The sequence below is a fragment of the Acinonyx jubatus genome, chromosome B2 (assembly GCF_027475565.1).
Source record: "Acinonyx jubatus isolate Ajub_Pintada_27869175 chromosome B2, VMU_Ajub_asm_v1.0, whole genome shotgun sequence".
Lineage (NCBI taxonomy): Eukaryota > Metazoa > Chordata > Mammalia > Carnivora > Felidae > Acinonyx > Acinonyx jubatus.
Genome location: NC_069385.1, coordinates 87,186,425 through 87,206,806, shown reverse-complemented (window position 1 = coordinate 87,206,806; position 20,382 = coordinate 87,186,425). Strand labels below are relative to the sequence as shown.

General features: G+C 37.9%; 1 protein-coding gene across 2 annotated transcripts in view; it reads right to left on the bottom strand.

The window, feature by feature from the left end:
- Nucleotides 1–18,808, bottom strand: part of COL9A1 (collagen type IX alpha 1 chain) — an 87,416-nt gene extending 68,608 nt beyond the window's left edge. Inside the window, exons 1-5 of one of the 2 annotated variants that reach the window (XR_008298533.1) lie at nt 18,448–18,808; nt 17,835–17,908; nt 16,552–16,629; nt 16,280–16,412; nt 9,795–10,191 (exon numbers count right to left, since the gene is read on the bottom strand). Coding sequence is in view for 1 of the 2 variants with exons in the window: in XM_053222609.1 (XP_053078584.1) it covers nt 9,795–10,191; nt 16,280–16,412; nt 16,552–16,629; nt 17,835–17,908; nt 18,448–18,461 (696 nt within the window). In the remaining variant the exon portion in view is untranslated. The remainder of the gene's footprint in view (nt 1–9,794; nt 10,192–16,279; nt 16,413–16,551; nt 16,630–17,834; nt 17,909–18,447) is intronic. The other variant, XM_053222609.1, reaches the window with a different exon arrangement.
- Between the last annotated feature and the right edge of the window lie 1,574 nt (nt 18,809–20,382).

Below are 20,382 nucleotides of genomic sequence, written 5' to 3'. Positions count from 1 at the left end.
AATGTAATTCTCTGGATAAATTGGTACACCTGTTTAAATATGCAAGATGCAATTGTGGCACAGGATAATAGGGGAGTGAACGATAATTCATCTGTGAATACAGGCTGCGTTGTTCAGAGTGCCACATAGATCAGAGGTTTCTGAACACATCTGTGCAGCCACATAAACACCACCCACACACTAATAATCATCTTTACAACAACCATTTTTTGGCATGAAATATGAATTCCAATTTGCATGTTAATTATTTTGAAGGAAGATTGGCAGAGTTCCTTACTAAAAGTCACTTACATTACACATCTAAAATGCTGATTTCCACACGTTTCTCATTTTCATACCTGGAATCATTCTTGTCTTTGAATACCCACTGACAAAGTATATGTGACGAATATTTTAATTTAGTCTTTCAGTCAACATTTTTGAAGTCCAAATATAAAGCATGCACTAGGGAAACATTCTAGGGAAAATCAAAGATATTCTCCTCTCCCTAATGAGTTTACAGTTTTTAAGACTTGAGAAAAATACAAGTTGAGAAATAAGAAGGGTGGTTTTTTTAATCTGTTAAACAGAACATAAATGCCCTACCATAATTCATCCTTCTCAACATAAAATGCTTATGAGTAGTGCCCAGCAGACAACATGTTAAAACAAGGAATTTTGGAGGCACCTGGGTGCCTCAGTCAGTTATGCATCCAACTTTGGCTCAGGTCGTGATCTCACGTTTCATGAGTTTGAGCCCCTCATTGGGCTCTGTGCTGACAGCTTGGAGCCTGGAGCCTGCCTCTGATTCTGTGTCTGCCCCTCCTCTGCTCATGTCCTCTCTCTCTCTCTCTCTCTCTCTCTCTCTCTCTCTCTCTCTCTCTCTTTTTCTCTCTCTCTCAAAAATAAATAAGCATAAAAAACTTAAAAACAAAAAAAACACAAGGAATTTTGGCCCCAACTCTCTGTTCTTTTAATAGTGCTAGTGATTTCTACTTATTTTCCTAGGTTGTTGAGAAAGATTACTAACGTATTTAAGCTCTTCATAAAAATTAAGCAAAAACTAATAGCAAACAACTACCTTTTCCTCCTAAGAGAATTCTAATGACAAACTATAGAACTTGATTTGAAATTAATGAGAATGGCACAAGGCTTGATTTTTTACATACTGAATTATGATTAAACTTTACAAGTACAAAATACCCTAAAAACTAGCTCTTCAAAGATAAAGTTTTTTTAACAGGAGAAATATTTCTTTAAGCTTTCATCTATTCAATGGCAACAAAGATTTAAAGCAATACTTGACTTCTGAGATCTCATTTTTCTTTTCAGTTTACAACCAAAATTTGGTTTCTACCATCATAAGGGACCTCCTCCAAGCGAAGCTTCCTAGTTGCTAAGCAGGAGGTTCTGAGTTGCTTCGAAATCAGAAATTTCCCCAACTGTCTGTAGACTAGGCCATGCAGTTCCAGACACAGTGCTAGGAATTGTCATTAAATATGAGTAGGTGACAGTCATTTGAATCACACCAAGGGCAAAGGCAGAACAGTGAAAGGAAAGAGCAGTAAACATAGAGTTAGCAGACCTGGCATGTAGTAATTTATTCATCTTTTTATCCAACATATCTTTATATAACACATTCATGTGCTTTGAGAGAGAGACTGTGAAAGACACAAAAATGTTGAGTACATAGGGCAGCATCTAGGCCAGAACTGCTTTTGACAATACATACTATTGCAGTTGATGTGCAACATGGCTAAGGTCATCAACAAGGGGATCATATAACATGTAACATGTGAGTGAGGCCCTGAAGAGCAGTTGCAATTTTCATAAGCAGAGATGGGAGGGTAAAGGTCAGGTCAGAGTTCTGAAGAGGTGACAGTAAGAGGAGGAAGTGATGTATAGAGAAGGGACCAGACTCACTGTGGCAAACAATAGACATTAGATTTTTTTTTTCCTCTGTTGAATTCTAAGCTAAGGAATTTGAGTAGGATTGGATAGCTAATTAGGACTGTCATCAATGATTTTTCTGCACCAGGGATATGGATGGAGAAAGGTGGCCTAATTTAAAAGGGCACTTCAAGGGGATTCATGTGGTCATAAATGCCCAGTCCTTGGAGCCAAAAAGAGGCTACTTTAGTAGAACATAAAGAAGTATTAAACTCTGAACTATGGTGAGGCATCCTGAGCTGTCTGTCCATTTAAGAAAAACAAACCTTCCCCTCATACCATATCCCCCTTCAGCTGCCATCTGGTTTTCTGCTTCCCTCCGGTTAAAACGCAAAAGAGCTGTCTAAATTTGTTGCCTCCAATTCCTCTCCCTTCCATTCTCTCTTGGACCCTTTGCAACTGGGCTTTCACCCCCAACAATCCAATGGGTCTTTTCACAAAGTCACTGTTGTGGGTCTCTGGATGCAGTGGTCAAATCTCAGTTCTCATCCTATTTGATCTATCTACAAGCACTTGAGTGAGTTGACTATTCTATCCTCCTTAAAATTCTGTTCTCCCTTGACTTTCAGAGTCCCTGACTTTCCACCATCTCCTGGTCCTCTCCTACATCACTGCTCTTCCTGGTCTCTCTGGCTGAACCTCCCTCATCTCAGCAACCTCTAAGTGTTGGTTGTTTCACCATCCAGCTCTATGACTTCTCTGCAGCATTCGTCTCTCAGTGATTCCTCGTTTCATGGCTTTAAATAAATACCACATATATGCTGACAACTCCTAGAGTTCTATTCTCAGCTGGGCCTGCTGTTGAACTCCAGAAGAACATACCTAACTGCCTGCTTGCATCTTCTCTTAGGTGTCTAATAGTGATCAAAATCCTGATTGAACTTAGATGTTCCCAACCAACTGTCGATATTCTCACTGATAACTGTGTTTCCCATAGTCTTTCCCATCTCAATAAATGGCAACTGTATACTTCTGATTAATCCCTCCAAAAATATTGGTGTCACTCTTGATTTTCCTTTCTCTTACACTTCAGCTCTGTTTACTTTACCCTCAAAATGGGTCAGGATCTGGGGCACCTGGGTGACTCAATTGGTTAAGCATCTGCCTTCGGCTCAGGTCATGATCTCACCATTTGGTCCTTGAGTTTGAGCCCCACATCAGGCTCTCTGCTGTCCACACAGAGCCTGCTTCAGATCCTCTGTCCTCCTCTCTTTCTGCTCCTGCGTCTCTCTGTGTGTGTGTGTGTGTGTGTGTGTGTGTGTATAATATTTAGAAAAATAAAAGGGTCAGGATCTGACCACCCTGCACCACCTTCACTGCTACCCTATTCCAAACCAAGACCAGCCCTGCCTGAGCTATTGCAGTAGTCTCTAAGGGTCTCCTTTTGTTGTACCCCTAAGTATTGTCCTTCTTTCCCCCTACATTATATTGCCAAAATAGCAGCCAACGAGACACTTTGAAAAGATGAGAACATGTTACTTATCTATCCAAAACCATCTGATACCCTCCCATCTCATACAGCATGTAAGCCAAGTGCTAAGGCAATTTCCCCACCTTCACTCCATCATGTTACCTCTCCAGGCTTACTGCCTTCTTGTCTCAGTCTCATTCCAGCCACACTGGTCTCCATGCCCTCCTCAAACATAACACACAACACCAACATCAGTTCCTTTTCACTCCATATTCTCTCTTTCCAGAACCTTCCTCTCTCAGAGAGCCATATGCTAATACCCCCAACCCCTTCAGGTTTCTGTTAAGATGTTTTTTTTGTCAATGAGGCCTTCTCCCCAGGCATCCAATTTCCTGCTTCATTTTTGTCCATAATATTTATGAACACTGAGCATTCTATACATTTATTCATTTATACCCTTGTGTCCATCTCCCCTCCCCCAAATGGATGTAAACTCCATTGGAGCTTTAATTTCTGTCTATAACTTAAGAGATGTTTAACAAATAGTTACCAGATGTTAATTAGTGAATATATAAGACGAATAAGAAACAGTGAATTAAGAATTGATAGTATTTATCTTCTCATTTGATTATGGCTTGGGGGCAAACCCTTTCCCCTGTCTGGGTTTCAATTTCTTCATGTGTAAATTTAGAGATTTGCAATGGATACAATCAAAGTTTCCTCCAGCTTGGAAAGTCCATGATTCTATTGACACTACATTATAACCAAAGAAACCAAACACAGAGATTAACACAAAGAGAAGGAAAAATGCCATTGAATTAGCTTCTTGCCTTACAACCACCCAGGCTACATAACAAAGATTTCTTCATGATCTTAGCCCACACATTTTAATAGAAACAGACAAACTAACAGCACTGACTTTTTAAAAACTGCAACAGTATGGGCATAGCTGAGGCCAATAGAAAATTTTAGTGTTTTCAATTTTCCATTAAAAGCAAGTTTGACCATTATTTAGTTTTTATTCTAGTTATCCATAGTCCCTTCCTCCAATTATGGCTCCTTCTATGTTAGCAGATTTTTTTTTTTCTGTGTACTCCTCATTTCATCGCCACCTAGTGGAAAATCCAGCTGATATTGTTGATACAGTTTATAATACAGCAGTTTTTATCTCCAAAAAATTGTCTTCACAGTTAGTATTCAAAAGTATTCCAGTCAAATCACCCCCAAGTGTTATAAAAAGTATTTCCTATGGATATATATTGTTAACATAACCATTTCTTTTGTATTTATTTCGTACTTACAAGTGAAAGAGTATTTGTAGAAGATGTACTTGTCGAAAACAATTTAGTAAGCAAACTTAATAGTCTAGATGTTATGCAATAGTATACATCTCTTAAATCACTGAAAACATAACTTTCCTACAATATTTCTTAAATACCAAAAAAATATTATCCACAACCTCATAGTTGATCTTCCCATGTTATCATTTATGAAACTTCCATTGTTTCTGCATGTGGGGGTTATTATAATTTAATTGCATAGAGCAGAATAAAGGACAGTTTCTCTGTCACTAGTTCTGCCAGTTCTTCCTATCTGCTGTCACATTCTCTCTGATTTTCACAAAAATAACATAGAGCAGCACTTTTGAAATATACTTTGAAAGGCATCATATCTTCTGATTATTTTCCACTTTGGTTTATTTTGAATATGCATAGGTAAGATAAAAAGGTTTTGAATCATGTATTTGTGAAACCCCATAAACTTGTATCCTTCCTTAAGCCCAAACCCCTAGTGCACATCCCTGAAAAGGGAGAAAGGCTAACTTTGTTTTCTAATAGAGCTGTACCAAATAACTCTCCTAGGCAATCATACTGACAACAAACAATAAAGAACCTGTCATAAAATAACATGTTTTTATGGTATGCTGCCAGGAAACTGAGCTTTGCAGTGGGATAAATGGCACCATCCTAAAATATGGGCACAAAGCAGAATAGGAAATACGGGATTTATTGCTTTAAAATCAAACTAACAATGTATTACAGCAGTGCGCTGGGAAAAAATATAAAATGCTCTGAGCCCACTAAATAACCATGAATGATGAGAAGGTGTTTGAGTTGTAGATCACGTGAGCAGCTATACTGCAAGCTTTATGAACACCTCTTGAAATTGGTTTCCTTTTCCAATTTAGAAAAAGGGAAAGAGACACAAGATAGGATAGATAGGGGGAAATCACAAGCAAGTACAATATAAAAGAGTCTTTTAGCATTTGTGCTCCATCAAATGTTGTTTCCAATTGCATTTTTTGTTATGCAGTTCTTAAGGCTACCTTTTGACATCTGTAAATAACTTTAGAAGGGATGTTTGCTTTTGATGTATTTACTAAAGAAAAGCCCGTGTTGATCCTGAAAAATGTATTCAATTAATCCAGAGTGTCAAAGATCAGAATGAATCTAATTTCACGGAGAAAAATTGAAAAATACAGTGTTCCTAATTGTTTTCTTATGTTTTGGGCACACTTCACTTTAATTTAAAATTTCTCAGACATCAATATTGAATATTTGCTCTCTCCAAATGGAGACAAGGGTCCTCTATAAGTATACTTTAACCACCCAGAATATATGGATACTACTATTCATCACTCTCTAAGTCTTCTGAGGGACCTGTGGTCACTGTTGATCTTCAGTAATGGCCAGCAACTTCAGATTTCAGTCAGTTGGTGAGAAATCAAAACATAAAACAAGAATAAAACCAAGGCTTAAGGACAAGTTGTGGGCACTTGGGCTTTGTCTGAGGATTTATATGAGTATTTGACTATTCTTAGTCTTAAAATGTAAGGAGCAGTGTGGGAAGACTAATAATATTTGAAAAGGGAAGAATTGATCAGTGTGAGAATTCCCAAATGGGAGCCTCTTTGCCTACAACACTGGACTCTGTCTTCTCCTGGATAATACTTATTCATCCCCAGGGTTCCTCTAGATATCACTTTCTACAGTAAATATGCTTGACGTCTACTCTCATGCCTCCTGGCCTAATCTGAGTGAGGAACTTTTTCCCAGTGTCTCTCCATTCACTATCATGGCCCTTATCATATGTTGTACTGTCATTGTTTACTTATCTCAACCCATCACCCTCAAGAGACTGAACTGAAGAAGACAAGATCCATGATTTATTTAAGTTTGTATAGCCAGTATATAGGCACATGATAAAAGTTTACTAAATTAATAAACAAGTACATGTCTGAGAACATATTTTATACTGTACAATCCTCCTTCTTTAAGAAAGAAACATTTATTTGTTCGTCCCACAAAGTAAATTCTGAAAAATCTATGCAAATCACAAATGCTTTCTAAAATGAAAGTGAGGAAATGCTTTATAAGGAACAATATGTGGTTATGCATTTTTCCTTTTCTCAAAGGAAAGTTAGTTGGCACAGCAGAAAATAGGTAGATTATATTTTGTGCCTAACATGGTTTTTTACAAGTCAAGAAGCCCACTTGAGGTCACATCTTCAACTGAGATATGGAGATAATCCTATCTGTGCTTGCTATCTTATAAAATTGTTGCAAGGATAAAATAGGTTAATGGCAATGAAAGCATTTTGGAAACTTTAAATTGGCATATTAAGGGTATCAGGGTGCTTAAAAAGCATAAATGGGCTTTTCTTACATAGAATTTTCTATTTGTCTAATATAGAGTAAAAATTGAGGAATACATTTTGGTGACAAGTTTGAGTTTGACATTGTCACTGTCAGTCCTTGGATGTAAGTAGGATTTTTTTTTTTTTTTGGCCTGTAACTCTGACCTGTTTTAGCTATTATTACCACCACCACTACTCGATCACCAAATATGAAACTTTAATGAAGCTTTAGGTTCAAGTCTTTTTTGTCTTTCCTTGTGGGAAAGTCAGAATTCAGTGTAAAGGAAAAAAATTGTCATGCCTGTTTCAATTACTTTTAACATTGGTTACAGTGTACTGACTTTGAAAAGCTCCTTGGTGAACCAGAAGCAAAATATAATACCAGCCGCCAGTTCTTTGTTGTGTGCCTGCACATGGCAGAATAAAATAGAGGATAACTGGTCCTAACTGGTCTCCACTGTGATATGAGACTACACTTGGCAGAAAAACTACAATCAGCTATAACATTATTGGCTAGACTATAATGTACTGGAGTAAGATTGAGACTTTGCCACTCTGGCAATGAAAGAGTTTAATAATACCCTAGCATCCAGAATTATAATGGTTTGAAATGTTTTTCAAGGGATGGATTAAATGGGTGATAGGCATTAAGGAGGGCACTGGTTGTGATGAGCATTGGGTGTTATATGTAGGTGATGAATCACTAAATTCTACACCTGAAACGGTTATTACACTGTATGTTAACTAACTAAAATTTAAATAAAGACTTGAGACTACAAAAACAAATGAAATGTTATTCAAGGCCAATGAATCAATCAATTTTGCAAGCACTTGATTGATGTTCATTGTAGTAAAGAAGCACCTTAAGGTCTCCCCACCCTTACCCATGGTCCAGAAATGACACAGGTGTTGGAGACATTTGGAGTTGCCTGCAAACTAATCCCAATCTCATACCACTGCAACAATCTTGCTTCACAAAATTTCAAGATGGCACGATAGCGGTCCCATTGGCTTTTTAACCCAGTCACTTGAGGTGTGATAACTCATTAGTTGAAGAAATACTTTCTCAAGTGTCTACAAGTCAGAGCGGTAATATGGCAGTTACAAATTGCTTCCTGTCCATCACAGAATATAGAAATTTCACACTACCCTTCACACTAATCACAATTCTTCTCTTGAAAATAAGCTATTTGAACAATTCCATTACTGAGTGCCTGATAACCTTTTTTTCTTTGGAGAAGTACACAGAAACAATTCAGAATCACTGTATCTACCCCTGCTACATGCCATGATATGAGTTTTGTGACTAGAATTTAACAGCTCCAATTGAGAGAGAATGTTGGCCTCAACAGTTTGTTTATTTATTAAGCTCTAAATTCTTTAGTTCCTCCCCCCCAGAGAACACTTACCACCTAAGATGTATTTTTAAATCCCTCTAATAATATTATAAAATATCCTTTTAAAGGATTGTTCAATAAAAGTTTAACAATTCAAAATGATAGAACTGTATGGTATTAGTTGGCATAATTACTCTGTCATTATATAATTCCTTACCTTTATATCCATGGAAGCCTACAGTAAAATCATGAATAGAGCTCTAAAATCCTTTACTTTTATGTCATACAAGACTTACTAAGTAAATATTGTACCATCTATACGCTTTTTATTCTTGTTGATCAGACACCATACGGCTTCCTAACCTTATCTCTCATACCCTGCAGTTAGTATCTTCCACCCCCTTCCCTTCATCACACACACACACACACACACACACACATTTTCACATAGAAATTTCATCCAAACCAGCTGCTCTCCGGACCTCTGAATGGGCCCACTTACTTTCCACTTCCCTTTCATTTGATGCTCTTTCCCTCAGCTGAATACATTTTTGCCAGTTCAAATCCTTCCATTTCAAGGTTCATTGTGTTCAAGAAGCACAAAATTCTAGGGGTGCCTTGGTGGCTCAGTCGGTTAAGTGTCTGACTCTTAGTTTCAGCTCACGTCATGATCTCATGGTTTCATGAGTTCAAACCCCATGTCGGGCTCCGTGCTGACGGTCCCAAACTGGCTTGGGATTCTCTGTCTCCCTTTATCTCTGCCCCTCCCCCACTTTTGCTGTCTCTGTCTCTCTCAAAAGAAATGAATAAACTTGAAAAAATTTTTAAAAAGAAGCACAGAATTCTTGACTAACTAAATCCACCATTCATCTTAACCTGACTTTGATATTCTCATTAGTTGTTTATATACAGGGTGTACCACACCAGTATTTGCTTCTCTTACATTGCTTCTGAAGGATTCTGGGAGCTCCAGGGGGGGCATGTCACATCATCCAAGTAAACTTGAAGCCCCTTAAGACCAGGAACCAATTCCTTGAGACTTTCTCTGATTTCCCATTCCATTTGGGATGTGCTCTACTCAAAACAGGCACTTAAGGCTTTTTGAGTAAGTGCTTGAGTGAATTTTAAAAATGAATAACTCGGGGAGCCTGGGTGGCTCAGTCGGTTAAGTGTCAGACTCTTGATTTTGGCTCAGGTCAGGATCTGACAGTTTGTGATATTGAGCCCTGAGTCAGATACCACATTGACAGTGCTGAGCCCTACTTGGGATTCTCTCTCTCTCTCTCTCTCTCTCTCTCTGCCCCTCCCCTGCCTCACACTCTCTCTCTCTGTCTCTTTCTTGCAAAAGTAAACGTTTTAAAAAAGCGAATAACTGTTCATTGCTTAAGACATTCAAATGATTGTCAAAGATATCTGAAGTGTTAGTTTTTAGCTATCTAGTTTTGTTTTAATCTACCATAGTGTATGACTTCATACTTACCGGAACAGAAACTTGAGGATTATCCACAAGTTTTCCTAGCACAGCAAAGCCATCAATGCTGATTTGGCCTCTTGGCTTTATAGGTAAGGATTCAATCCTGTTGCAATCAACAAAAAGAGTAGCACTACTCCTTTCCACACCGATCATGATCTTATGCCACTGGGAATCAAACAAGGAAGGCAAATTTGAAAAGGTTGCAGTTTGGAGACTTCCATCCAGTCCCTTGTATGAAAATGCAACAGATTTGGTTTGGCCATTAATCTTCACACCAACTTGCTCCTTCCCTGAGGAATCCTGAATCTGCCAAATGCTCCAGTTCTTTTCAAGTGTGCTTCCAGTCATCCGGAAAGTAGTTAAAAAGGAGTATTCTTCAGGCAGACCACTGGGATATAAATGCCTGAGCAAAATTTTAAAACAGTAAATAAAACTCTTGTTTTCTGTACCCATGCATATTACCATATTCTCTTATTATGCTATTTTAGATTCTAGACCTACAGAAAGGCTACAGTGTGAAAAACTGTGTACCGTTTGTTCTTTCATGAACTTCACAGAAGCTCCATCATTCATGTACACTAATGCTCCATCCTAAAATACACATTAGAAAAAACAAACCCTTCCTCATAGCTAAGGAGGGTTCCCAATGCCACATACCCCCAACAGTATTACTATTTATGCTACCTAAAGAGCTCCTGTTCAGCAATTCCATCTCAGCCAAAAAACATATTCTTGCAAGGTTCCTGGCAGCATTTCTTCCACAAATTAAAGAAGAGATCATTTGGAATCTAAACAGCTCTACTAGTTAATAAAACCATTTCATTAAAGCAGCTTTTAAATTTTTTATTTTAATGTAGCATGTTGTTAGGATTATTTGTTATGTCCATAATTGCTCCCATAAGTCCCCTCCACAATTATATCCTAGACCCACATATGCGTTCTGAGAATCAGTAACTGTGCAGACTTGAGAAGCGCCTTCACACTGAGCACATTAGTCTTTTTTCCAGGGAATTCAAATCATAACGTTAAAGTAGCAGCAGGTTGCTTGTCGCTGTATGTATGACAAGGGAAAGGTGGCCAGTTCTTAATTCTCTACTCCAGCCCAGTTGTTCCACAGTCTGACAACTAAGTCTGTATTGTTTCTCCTTTTATTGCTTTTTAAAAATGTTTATTTATTGCTGATAGAGAGACAGAGTGCATAGAGAGAGAGGGAGACAGTATCCGAAGCAGGCTCCAGGCTCTGAGCTGTCAGCACAGAGCCCCACGCAGGGCTCTAACTCATGGACCATGAGATCATGACCCGAGCTGAAGTCGGATGCTTAACTGACCGAGCCACGCGGGGCATGACCCGAGCTGAAGTCGGATGCTTAACTGACCGAGCCACGCGGGGCACCCCTGACCCTACTTTTATTGCTTTAAATGGCAACATAAGACTGTCAGTGTCCCTAAGGCAGCTCCAGTCTATGTGGAAACTGTGATCTGGAGCAGCAATAACTACCTGGATCTTCTTTTGTTGAAGCCAAGCTGCTAAAAGCAGAAGGCTGCAATTTTAAAAAATTAGAACCTATTAAATGTAAGCATCATCTCTCACAGGCTTGAATGTTATAGTTTTCTTTTTTTTTTTTTTTGAGTTTATTTATTTATTTTGAGAGAGACAGAGACAGCGTGAGCAAAGGTGAGGTAGATAGAGAGGGAGAGAGAGAGAGAATCCCTAGCAGGTTCCCCACTCTCAGCACAGAGCCTAATGTTGGGCTTGGACTCATGAAACTGAGATCATGGCCTAAGCTGAAAGCAAGAGTCAGACACTTAACCGACTGAGCCACCTGGGCTCCCCTAAGGTTGTATTTTTCTACCTTTCTCCTCAGTATAGAAAAATTCCTAAGTAAGGAAGGAATGCTAGGAAAACTAGATGCTGTTCATTTTGGTTGCTAAATAATAAGATTTGACATTTCTGAGAAGAGTTATGGACAGGACTCAAAGTCCCAAATCACCTTCCTTCAGGTCAGACTCCTGTTAAATAGCCCTCTCTTGTGAAAAGTAAAAAAGAGAAAGGCAAGAAGAAATAGCTAAGTGGATGTTGATTTAATTTGCCAGTTGCATTAAAATAGGTTGTTAGGGGTCAAGAATTTCTAAACCAAAAATTTCTTCAGTTGCAAGAATGTTTAACAATAGGTGAAATACTCAACTTGCTAAGATTTTCTCTTTACTTTGACTTTATAAAATTTTATCATCCCTTACAATAGCATGAACAAACACATAACTCTTTACTACACATATTTTTGCACACCTTCAATAAAGTGGGTCAACTATGTCAACAAATTTCATCACCTTTTTTTTAAAAGCTGGTTTTATAAAAATAACAAAAATATGAAGTTTTTCATCTGAATACCCTTTTAGCATCAAAATACTTCTGTTAATTATTGTGTTCTAAAATGACTTTAATTTTTATTTATAATACTGGGCGAATTCCTTTATTAGTACACATTCTTAAGTGATCGCTAGTGATATGTACTATACTTATTGCAAAGTTTTCAATTTATTAAATGTTTGTCAAGTATACAGGAGGTTTTAACATGTACATTTAAAAAAGATTCAGTTTGGAGCTAAGGAAATAAAAAGTGTGTGCAAGGACAATTTCCCCAGAATGAACATGTCTACCATATCTATTTTGATATTTACTTTTAATATAGATTCTATTTGATGTATTTCCCTTTCACTATAAATTTTTCAGGATATACATACTGCAGACTAACTTCTAGAGAAGAGGCTAAGGTTTACTGATGACAGTATAATATATTGCCTACTGTATAATTATAAAACTGCATAGAAGTTTATACAGTTCATTTCACTGATCTCAATTAATTTGGAGTTGGGAGATAAGTTTTAAAAGTTTCACAGAATGGCGAAATTTGATAAGTATCCATTTAAATTATGAATATGTTATTTTCATATTCTTTTTACTTAATGATCTGGATTTAACCAGATGCTTAAAGAATTTATTTTTCTTTTTTGTCCTATATAGTTATTGTTGAGGTATGAGGCTTTCACAGAAGGAAGATAAATCTTAATATTTTGTCCTCTTCTCTCCGTAAAGCATTCTTTTCCTAGATTTTTGTAAATGTATTTTACCAATGTATTAGTTTACAGATGTACCAAACAAGGCTATAGAATTTCATCAGTCCCTAGATAAAATAAGTCTATTTTGCTTTGGTTCCACAAGTTGCAGTAACTTGTTTAAGTGACTTTTTTGCAAAGATATCATGAGGTTGACTGAGGGATCTCTCCCAATTTATGCTTTATCTCATCTTTCCTGCTTAATGAGGAAAGAGATTATGTTGAAGGTAGACTAGAACAGAATGTCCCCATTTACCTCTGACTTGGTGAGGTAATGCCAAAAACTTTTTTTTAAAAATGAGTTTGTGAGTAAGGTTGCTAGAAGAACAATTCTTTTATAGACACATTGTTAAATCAAGTGTATCCATCAGCTCTCTTTCTTCATATACACAAAGATTATGTATATGTGTGTGTTCATGTAAGTATACAAGTATAATCAAGATTATCATGTTATTAATCTTTTAAACAGGCTAATACAAAATGTCAATATGATAAGAGGAGAAAATTCCTTTCGGTGTTCAAATTAATAAAATATATATGTATATGTATACTTAAGACCTTTTCAAAGTCCTCACATGTCTAATTTATATAGCAGCCTGTACTATTGTCTTTTTTGAACACCTGAGATTCTGCTCTTGCAAATATGCTATGCACATCGATAAATAAACTTGACAGCATACATAATGTAGAAGAAGCTGGATCTATAAATGATTTATTTCATTATGTTACAATCTGCACAGAGTACCTTAAAAAGAAGAACTGTATGGGTTTAAATAAAAGATAAGAAGGCTTTAGACCTTGAAGCGTTTGTTTATGACCTTAACCCATGTAAGAATTGTGTTTGTTAAGGTAAACAAACACAAAATGTTTGTAAGTCTGAGTTGAGACTGTGATACTATTATGTATAAAATAAAGAATAAAAAGCAGCAAAAAAAACTATTCTCATAATCTTCCAAAAATATTGAGAAGATAAAGGTAAATTGTGACTCTATCACATAAGTTTTTTATGTCATACTCTTACTCCCCTCCCACACAAATTCTGTTAAGGTTTTCTTTTCATTCCCTCAGAACCTATATTCTTCAGCATAGAAATTTCCTTTAAACCAAGACAGTCTACTCCCTGCCTGGTCTGAGAGCAATTCCAATTCCTGCCTTTCTTGCCATCTGGTTTTTGAATGAATAGGACTAGGAGGGCAGCTTGAAAAGAAAGAATCCACTAAGGAGAAAAGGTTCCCATATACACACTTTCTCCTGGTGCTCTCCACTAGTTAGAATAAATACTCAACTAATACCACTGTGTGCCAACCTCTATCCAACCCTCTCCATTTATTATCAATTTGCTCCTCATGGCAAATCTATGACACTGTTATTTTTATTCCTAATTTATGCTGAAGGGACTGAAACAAAGACCGTGTAAGCAATTTGCCCCCAAATACACTTTATTACCTATTTGAGACTCAGCCCTCTGGCTCTCCCCTCCTTCTCTTTTTTATTTCTTTCTACTTCCTGCCTAATTCTTTTTTCAACTTTTAATAAGCTTTACCAGTAAAACAGAGTTTTTAGACTTTGTGGAGGCAGGGGTCAAGGAAATAGAGAATATGAGACATTGGTTATATCCTGTAAAAAATATTTAGTGACAGGGGCGCCTGGGTGGCTCAGTCAGTTGGGGGACCAACTTCAACTCAGGTCATGTTCTCACGGTTCGTGGTTCGAGCCCCAGGTCAGGCTCTGTGCTGACAGCTCAGAGCCTGGAGCCTCCTTCTGATTCTGTGTCTCCCTCTCTCTGGCCCTCCCCCGCTCACGCTCTGTGTCACTCTCTCTCTCAAAAATAAAATTAAAAAAGATTAAAAATTTTTTTAAAAAATATTTAGTGACAGCTCTAAGCACTTAGAGAAGAGCAACAGCAAAGATGAGTAGGAGGTGGGTGTTTATGTGGCTTCAAGTTGGTCAGTCTCTGAACTTTGAGTTACTTAATGGCCATCCAGATTGTACTTCAAATTACAGAGGAGAGAATTAGGTCCAGCATTGGCAGGGGGGGATGTCTTCCATCACGTTTATTTTATTAAAGAAAGAAAAAAATGTTTTTAAAGATATTTAAGGACACTAGCACTTGTGTACATGCAAAGAAAATACAAGCAAAAATAAAAAAGTCAGTATCTGTTATCATGCCCTGTGAGTAATTTTCCAGCATCAGTACGGAGTAGTGGTTGAAGAACCATTCTGACTGAATTTCAGTGGCTCCAGCATCTCCCACCCCTGGAACCTCACGTAAGTACCTTAAGCTTTCTGGGCTCACTCCCCTCCCTCATCAAATGTGGATAATAATGTCTTTACCACAGGGTTGTGATCAGGATGAGATTTAATGTTAATTAGTAAATTTATAGAAAGAGTTGATACAATGCACTATTGTCATTTTATAAAACGTAGCTCATATTTAGAAAAAAATAAAATGCAGTTCGTATGTTGAAGACATGAATTTCTATCTACAGTCTAGCACTGTATCAGAATATTCTAATTTGAACAAAATTTTCATTATTATAAACATTTAGAGCTTTTATAATATTCTTTTACTCTTCTAATCATTGTTTACTTTTACAGCTTAATTTTTTTATCAAAGCCTTAATTTTCTTGTTCATCTATCAAAGGAATCTTAATTTCAATTTTTTGCAGTACACTGAAACATACAATGATGATGATAACTACATATAAGGTATTTAGGTGATATAAAACTGAAATCCTAAAGCTCCTTCATAACAATGGCATGACTCAACACATATACAAACTGAAGCACCACGCTTATCAATAATTTAAAGGATAAAAAATATAGTTCTAGAGACGGAGGTAAATGAAGTGGAGGATTTTTAAATTATTATCACTACCATTGCTTCAGTTGTCATTATTCTAGTTTTGCTTTTGTTTGATTCCTGCCAGGAGCCAGGCAGTAGATGTGTGGTCAATTTCAGCACCAGGATGCTTGAACAGCACCATTGTGAGTCTTCTAACCACTCCGTGGTTCCTAGTTAAATTTATGCTTAACCCCTGGCACTTTTCACAGAGGGTCCTTTCAGCCAAAACCAGACAAATTATACAAAAACAGAGAGCAAAGTAATAAGAACATGTCCTGAATCAATGTATAATGGTCCCAGTGATTTTTTTTTTCTGCTTGGAATGAAAAGCAAATCACATACTGAAAACATGAAGCGCATTCATATATTTAGACACTAAAGATAGGTAAATAAATTCCTTCGTCTTAAAAAAAAATCATGATCTAAGAAGCATTGAACCTAAGAAGCATTGAAGATTCTCTAACATTGGGCAGCTTTTCATTTTTTAAAATGCATTTTAGGCAGATAATTAGATAAAATATTTTTATATACCTTGTTGGAATCCTGAAGTCTACATTATTTCCCAATTTGTAAGCCACTTGTAATGCCGTTGATCCCACTACCCTCTGAATAGCTCTTCTAGATGCTGCTTTATCTACCTGGAACTGAGAAATCAAGTCAAACCCTACAGAAAGGGGACACAAAATAAAAAGTCTAAAGTGAGATCGGTTATATTTTCCTTTCCACAACCTTCCCAAATAAAAGAATATATCAGGTAGGTTTGTAGAAAGCATGCGTTTTCAATATGATACATGGCTACTTGCCTGGTAAATCATCTTGGCCAATCCTAACCTTTGGACAGAGTTCATTTCCACCATTAGAGTTTGAATTAACAGGGAACCCTGCAAAAGAGACAGCATGTTATCTTACCCCAGCTCCTACAGAGATCATGAAAATAGATCAATAATAATAAGAGCTGAAAAACTATTTAAAGTTGAATAGTATACCAAACACCTTGCCTATAGTGTATTTGGCTTTAATTACTTTGTCTCTAGGATTATAACTCATTCATCTTCAACTCATCCTGGAAGGGAAGCAAGGTGCAAAGTTGTTTTAGTAGTCTGTACTGGGAAAGTATTCCTTTGGGGGAAATTAGGAATTTGTTCCTTTTGGAACCAGAGCAGCACAATGTTCTGAATGGCACAGTGTCAGATGCCTGTTTGGAAAACTTCTCGTGCGTTGGGCTAGAAAATATTCCTTAAACACCACAAATTTTAGAATTCCTAGGAGAATCCAGAGCCAGCCTTGAGCCCGTTCAGTGGGACTTCTGGAGAGTGGAGTTCTTAAGAATCTTTGTTAAATAGAGGAGGAGTTTGGGGGGGAGACTTGGGATTCACTAATCCAAAATAAAATATATAGGATGCTTTTAATTTTACAGATTCATTCCAAGAGATCAAAAAAGCATTCCAACTAGGCTATTGTTAGCATCTGAGAATGGGGAAGTGTAATGAGAAAAAAAGAACCATGAAAATGATTAAACGCTTAATTCGATGAGAAATCCTAGAATTAAATTGGATGCTTCTTACACAGGTAGAAGGTTGCAGGGAGAAAGCTTGTTTAAGAAGGCTTTTTGTGACTGTCTAACTCCAGCACCCTGATGAGCACCCTGTTGTCACCCTGACAACAGTGACTTCCTAAACTTCAGAAAAAGCATTTTCCAGCTACAAGTTTTGGCCCAGCCATCCCAGTACATCAAACACACTCTTTACACCTCCCGCGACCCCGGGTCATTCATCCATCCATTCATCCATCTGTCCGCCCATCCAACATCACCAATCACCATATGAACCAAGTAGGCACTGTGGAAAGCACTGGAGTACACAGATTGGCTTTCCTGCTGACTGTGATTGCAGCCAGGACTTCTCTTCCATACCCATCACTGACCACATAAAACCAGCCATGGAGTAAACCATGGCTAAAGCAGGATTGAAGAGTGAGGCTGTGAAGGACCATGGATACTTCATTCCATCCTCTCTAAGCCACAGCCCTGCCTGATCATTTCTGCAAACAAGTGATTTTTTCAAAATCCAGAAACTGTGACCCTTACTTGGGCGACGCTTGACAACTGCAGATGCCCAAGATCCCAGGAAACTGCAGACAAAGAAGAAAACTGGAATTTTCCTGAAGAGGAGAAAAGAAAAATGACTCAAACAGGAGTCCCTCCAGACTTAAATATTTTGAAATATGGTAAACGTAATGTAAGTGATCAAATCTCATTACAGTTTAGTTTTTCCATTTGACATTGAAATCTTCAGAGACTTAATGAATTCTCATGTTTCTAGCTCCTACACTAAAACAATCATGAGACTGTTGTTTTTTTCTCTCTCACTTTCTCCATAGCTACCCGTCTCACTGTTTCTATATCTATTTCCTCGTCTATGTTTTCTTTCATCTTAGTTTTCCTCCCTCTTCACTTTAGTAGCTCTTTCTTTTTCTGTCTCTCCTATCTCTTATGCTTGTTCTTTTCTGCCTCATTCTCATCTGTCTTTCCCTGGCTCTCTCTGTCTGTATCTGTCTGCATCTCTCTTGCTTTCCTTTCTCCCCTCTCCCACCTCCCCTCACTTCCTCTCATCTTACCACCACTGCAGAAACACAGACCCTTGGTTTCAAGGGCCCCCAACCCAGTCTCCCCACCATTCTTTCCAGTGTCACGGTCTTACCAGAAGTTCTTCATTTCCCCTACTGGTTTTCTTTTGTGCCAACAGTCCCAGTGATGAAGGGGTTGCAGGGGGGTCGGTGCTCCCCCAAGACCCCTTCACTATCACCCCAGTACTAATGGGTTATGTGCCCAGCCTTGGTTCCTCCTGCCCTTGTAAGGGCTTAAAGCAAAGGGAGTGAACCAGAGGCATCTGGTGACACTTTAAACCACAGCAGAGGGAAGGGGTGGGGAGAGGCAGCCCTGTAAGCCCAGGCCTAGCCAGGGGTGTGTCCCCAAAACTAACAAGGTTATACTGAAGGAGGGATTAGCAAGGGAAAGTTTGCTAAAAAGAAAAAAAAGTCAGGATGTGGAGAAACCACCAGAAAAACTCAGGCAAGCTGCTATAGGAATACAGTGGAAGCTTTTAGAACTGCTATAGGAATACAGTGAATGCTTTTAGAGGACTGAGGTAAAGAGGGACTCACTGGAAAGCAGAGATGTGGGAACTCATGGGAGCCTTGGTTCACAGCCAACCTAGATTTGAATCTCCGTTTGTTCTGAAGCTTACTAGTTGTATTTCTGGAGGCAAGTTAGTTAATCTGTCTGTAACTCTGTTGCCTTAGGTGAAAATGGGTTGAAAATAGTTACCTAAAAATTTTTTTTTGAGAATTAAACAAGATAACAAAGCAGAGAGTCTAATGCCTAGCTAAGGGGAACAATCATTATTCCCCATCAACATTATCATTATAGCTAACACTTCATTCACTGTTTGCCCCCCTATGTTGAAAATGCTTGAAGCATGATAACATTTAATTCTCCTAACACTATAAAGTAAAATGAAAATTATTCCTGTTCTACAGGTAAGACAACTGAAGCACAGAAAATCAAGTAACTTGTAACTTGATCAAAGTTGCACAGCTAATTAGTTACCCAGTACATGCTAGCTCTCTGTACATCATGGCTGGAAATCTTGGTAAAATGTAACATCAAGCCCCCTAGTTTTTATTGCTTCTTAAACTCTGTAATTACCAGAGGTGAGCAGAATGTACTTGGAAATACGCAACATATTATCCTCTATAAACAAGTTGAGAGCATGTTACAAGGAGCCTAGACCTAAAGAGAAAGGTTTTTATCAGCACCATGTCCCACATACCCACCCTCTCTCTAGAACCTGAGTGCTTCAAGAGAGAACCCCCGCCCCACCCACTTAGGATGGTCTGCTTCCGGGTGGCATCAGTGTCCAATCCAAAAACAGACTTTCAGGCTCCGATGATCCAATGATCTTAATAAGTCACAGTGTCTAGCATAAAGTAGTTTTATTTTCTTGAAGTTTCTTTAATTTTCAAACCAATTTAATTTTTTAATTGCAAAATAAATGGTGTTATTTTTAGTTTTTGTTGCTTCTTAAAAAAAATCCTTTCTTCTTCTTCCTTCCTCAGTTTGATAGAAATTTTGTTTGCCATGATGAGCTGAGAACCAAGTGTACTTGAACATCCACACCATTTGTCCCCCGTTCCTTTTCCAGTCATGACCTGTTTCTCCGTTTGCATTGGGACATCCATCTCCTCACAATGTTTGGGGCTCTCCATAGGCCCCTGTCATTCTCCTTCCATCTATCACAATAATGATTCCCAAGGGTAGCCACTTTGGCTGAGTCATAGGATTATAAATGGCCCTAGCTTAGCTTCTTCTTGAAAGTTGACCAGGGCTTATTTAAATAGATCGGTTTATTAACCCCCAAAACCTCTAAACTTCTAATGGTAGGACTTCAGAAGAGAAAATGTGCAGCTGGGGACCTCCCTCAAATCACATGAAGTAAGGCAGCCCTAGATCCACAAGGAAAGGGGCATTTGCCAAAGGGACACTCTCCATCCACTTAGGTTCTTTATTTGTACTACAGATCCTCTAACATTATTTACTGTGGGAAACAAAAGAGGTAGATTTTCCTATGTAATTA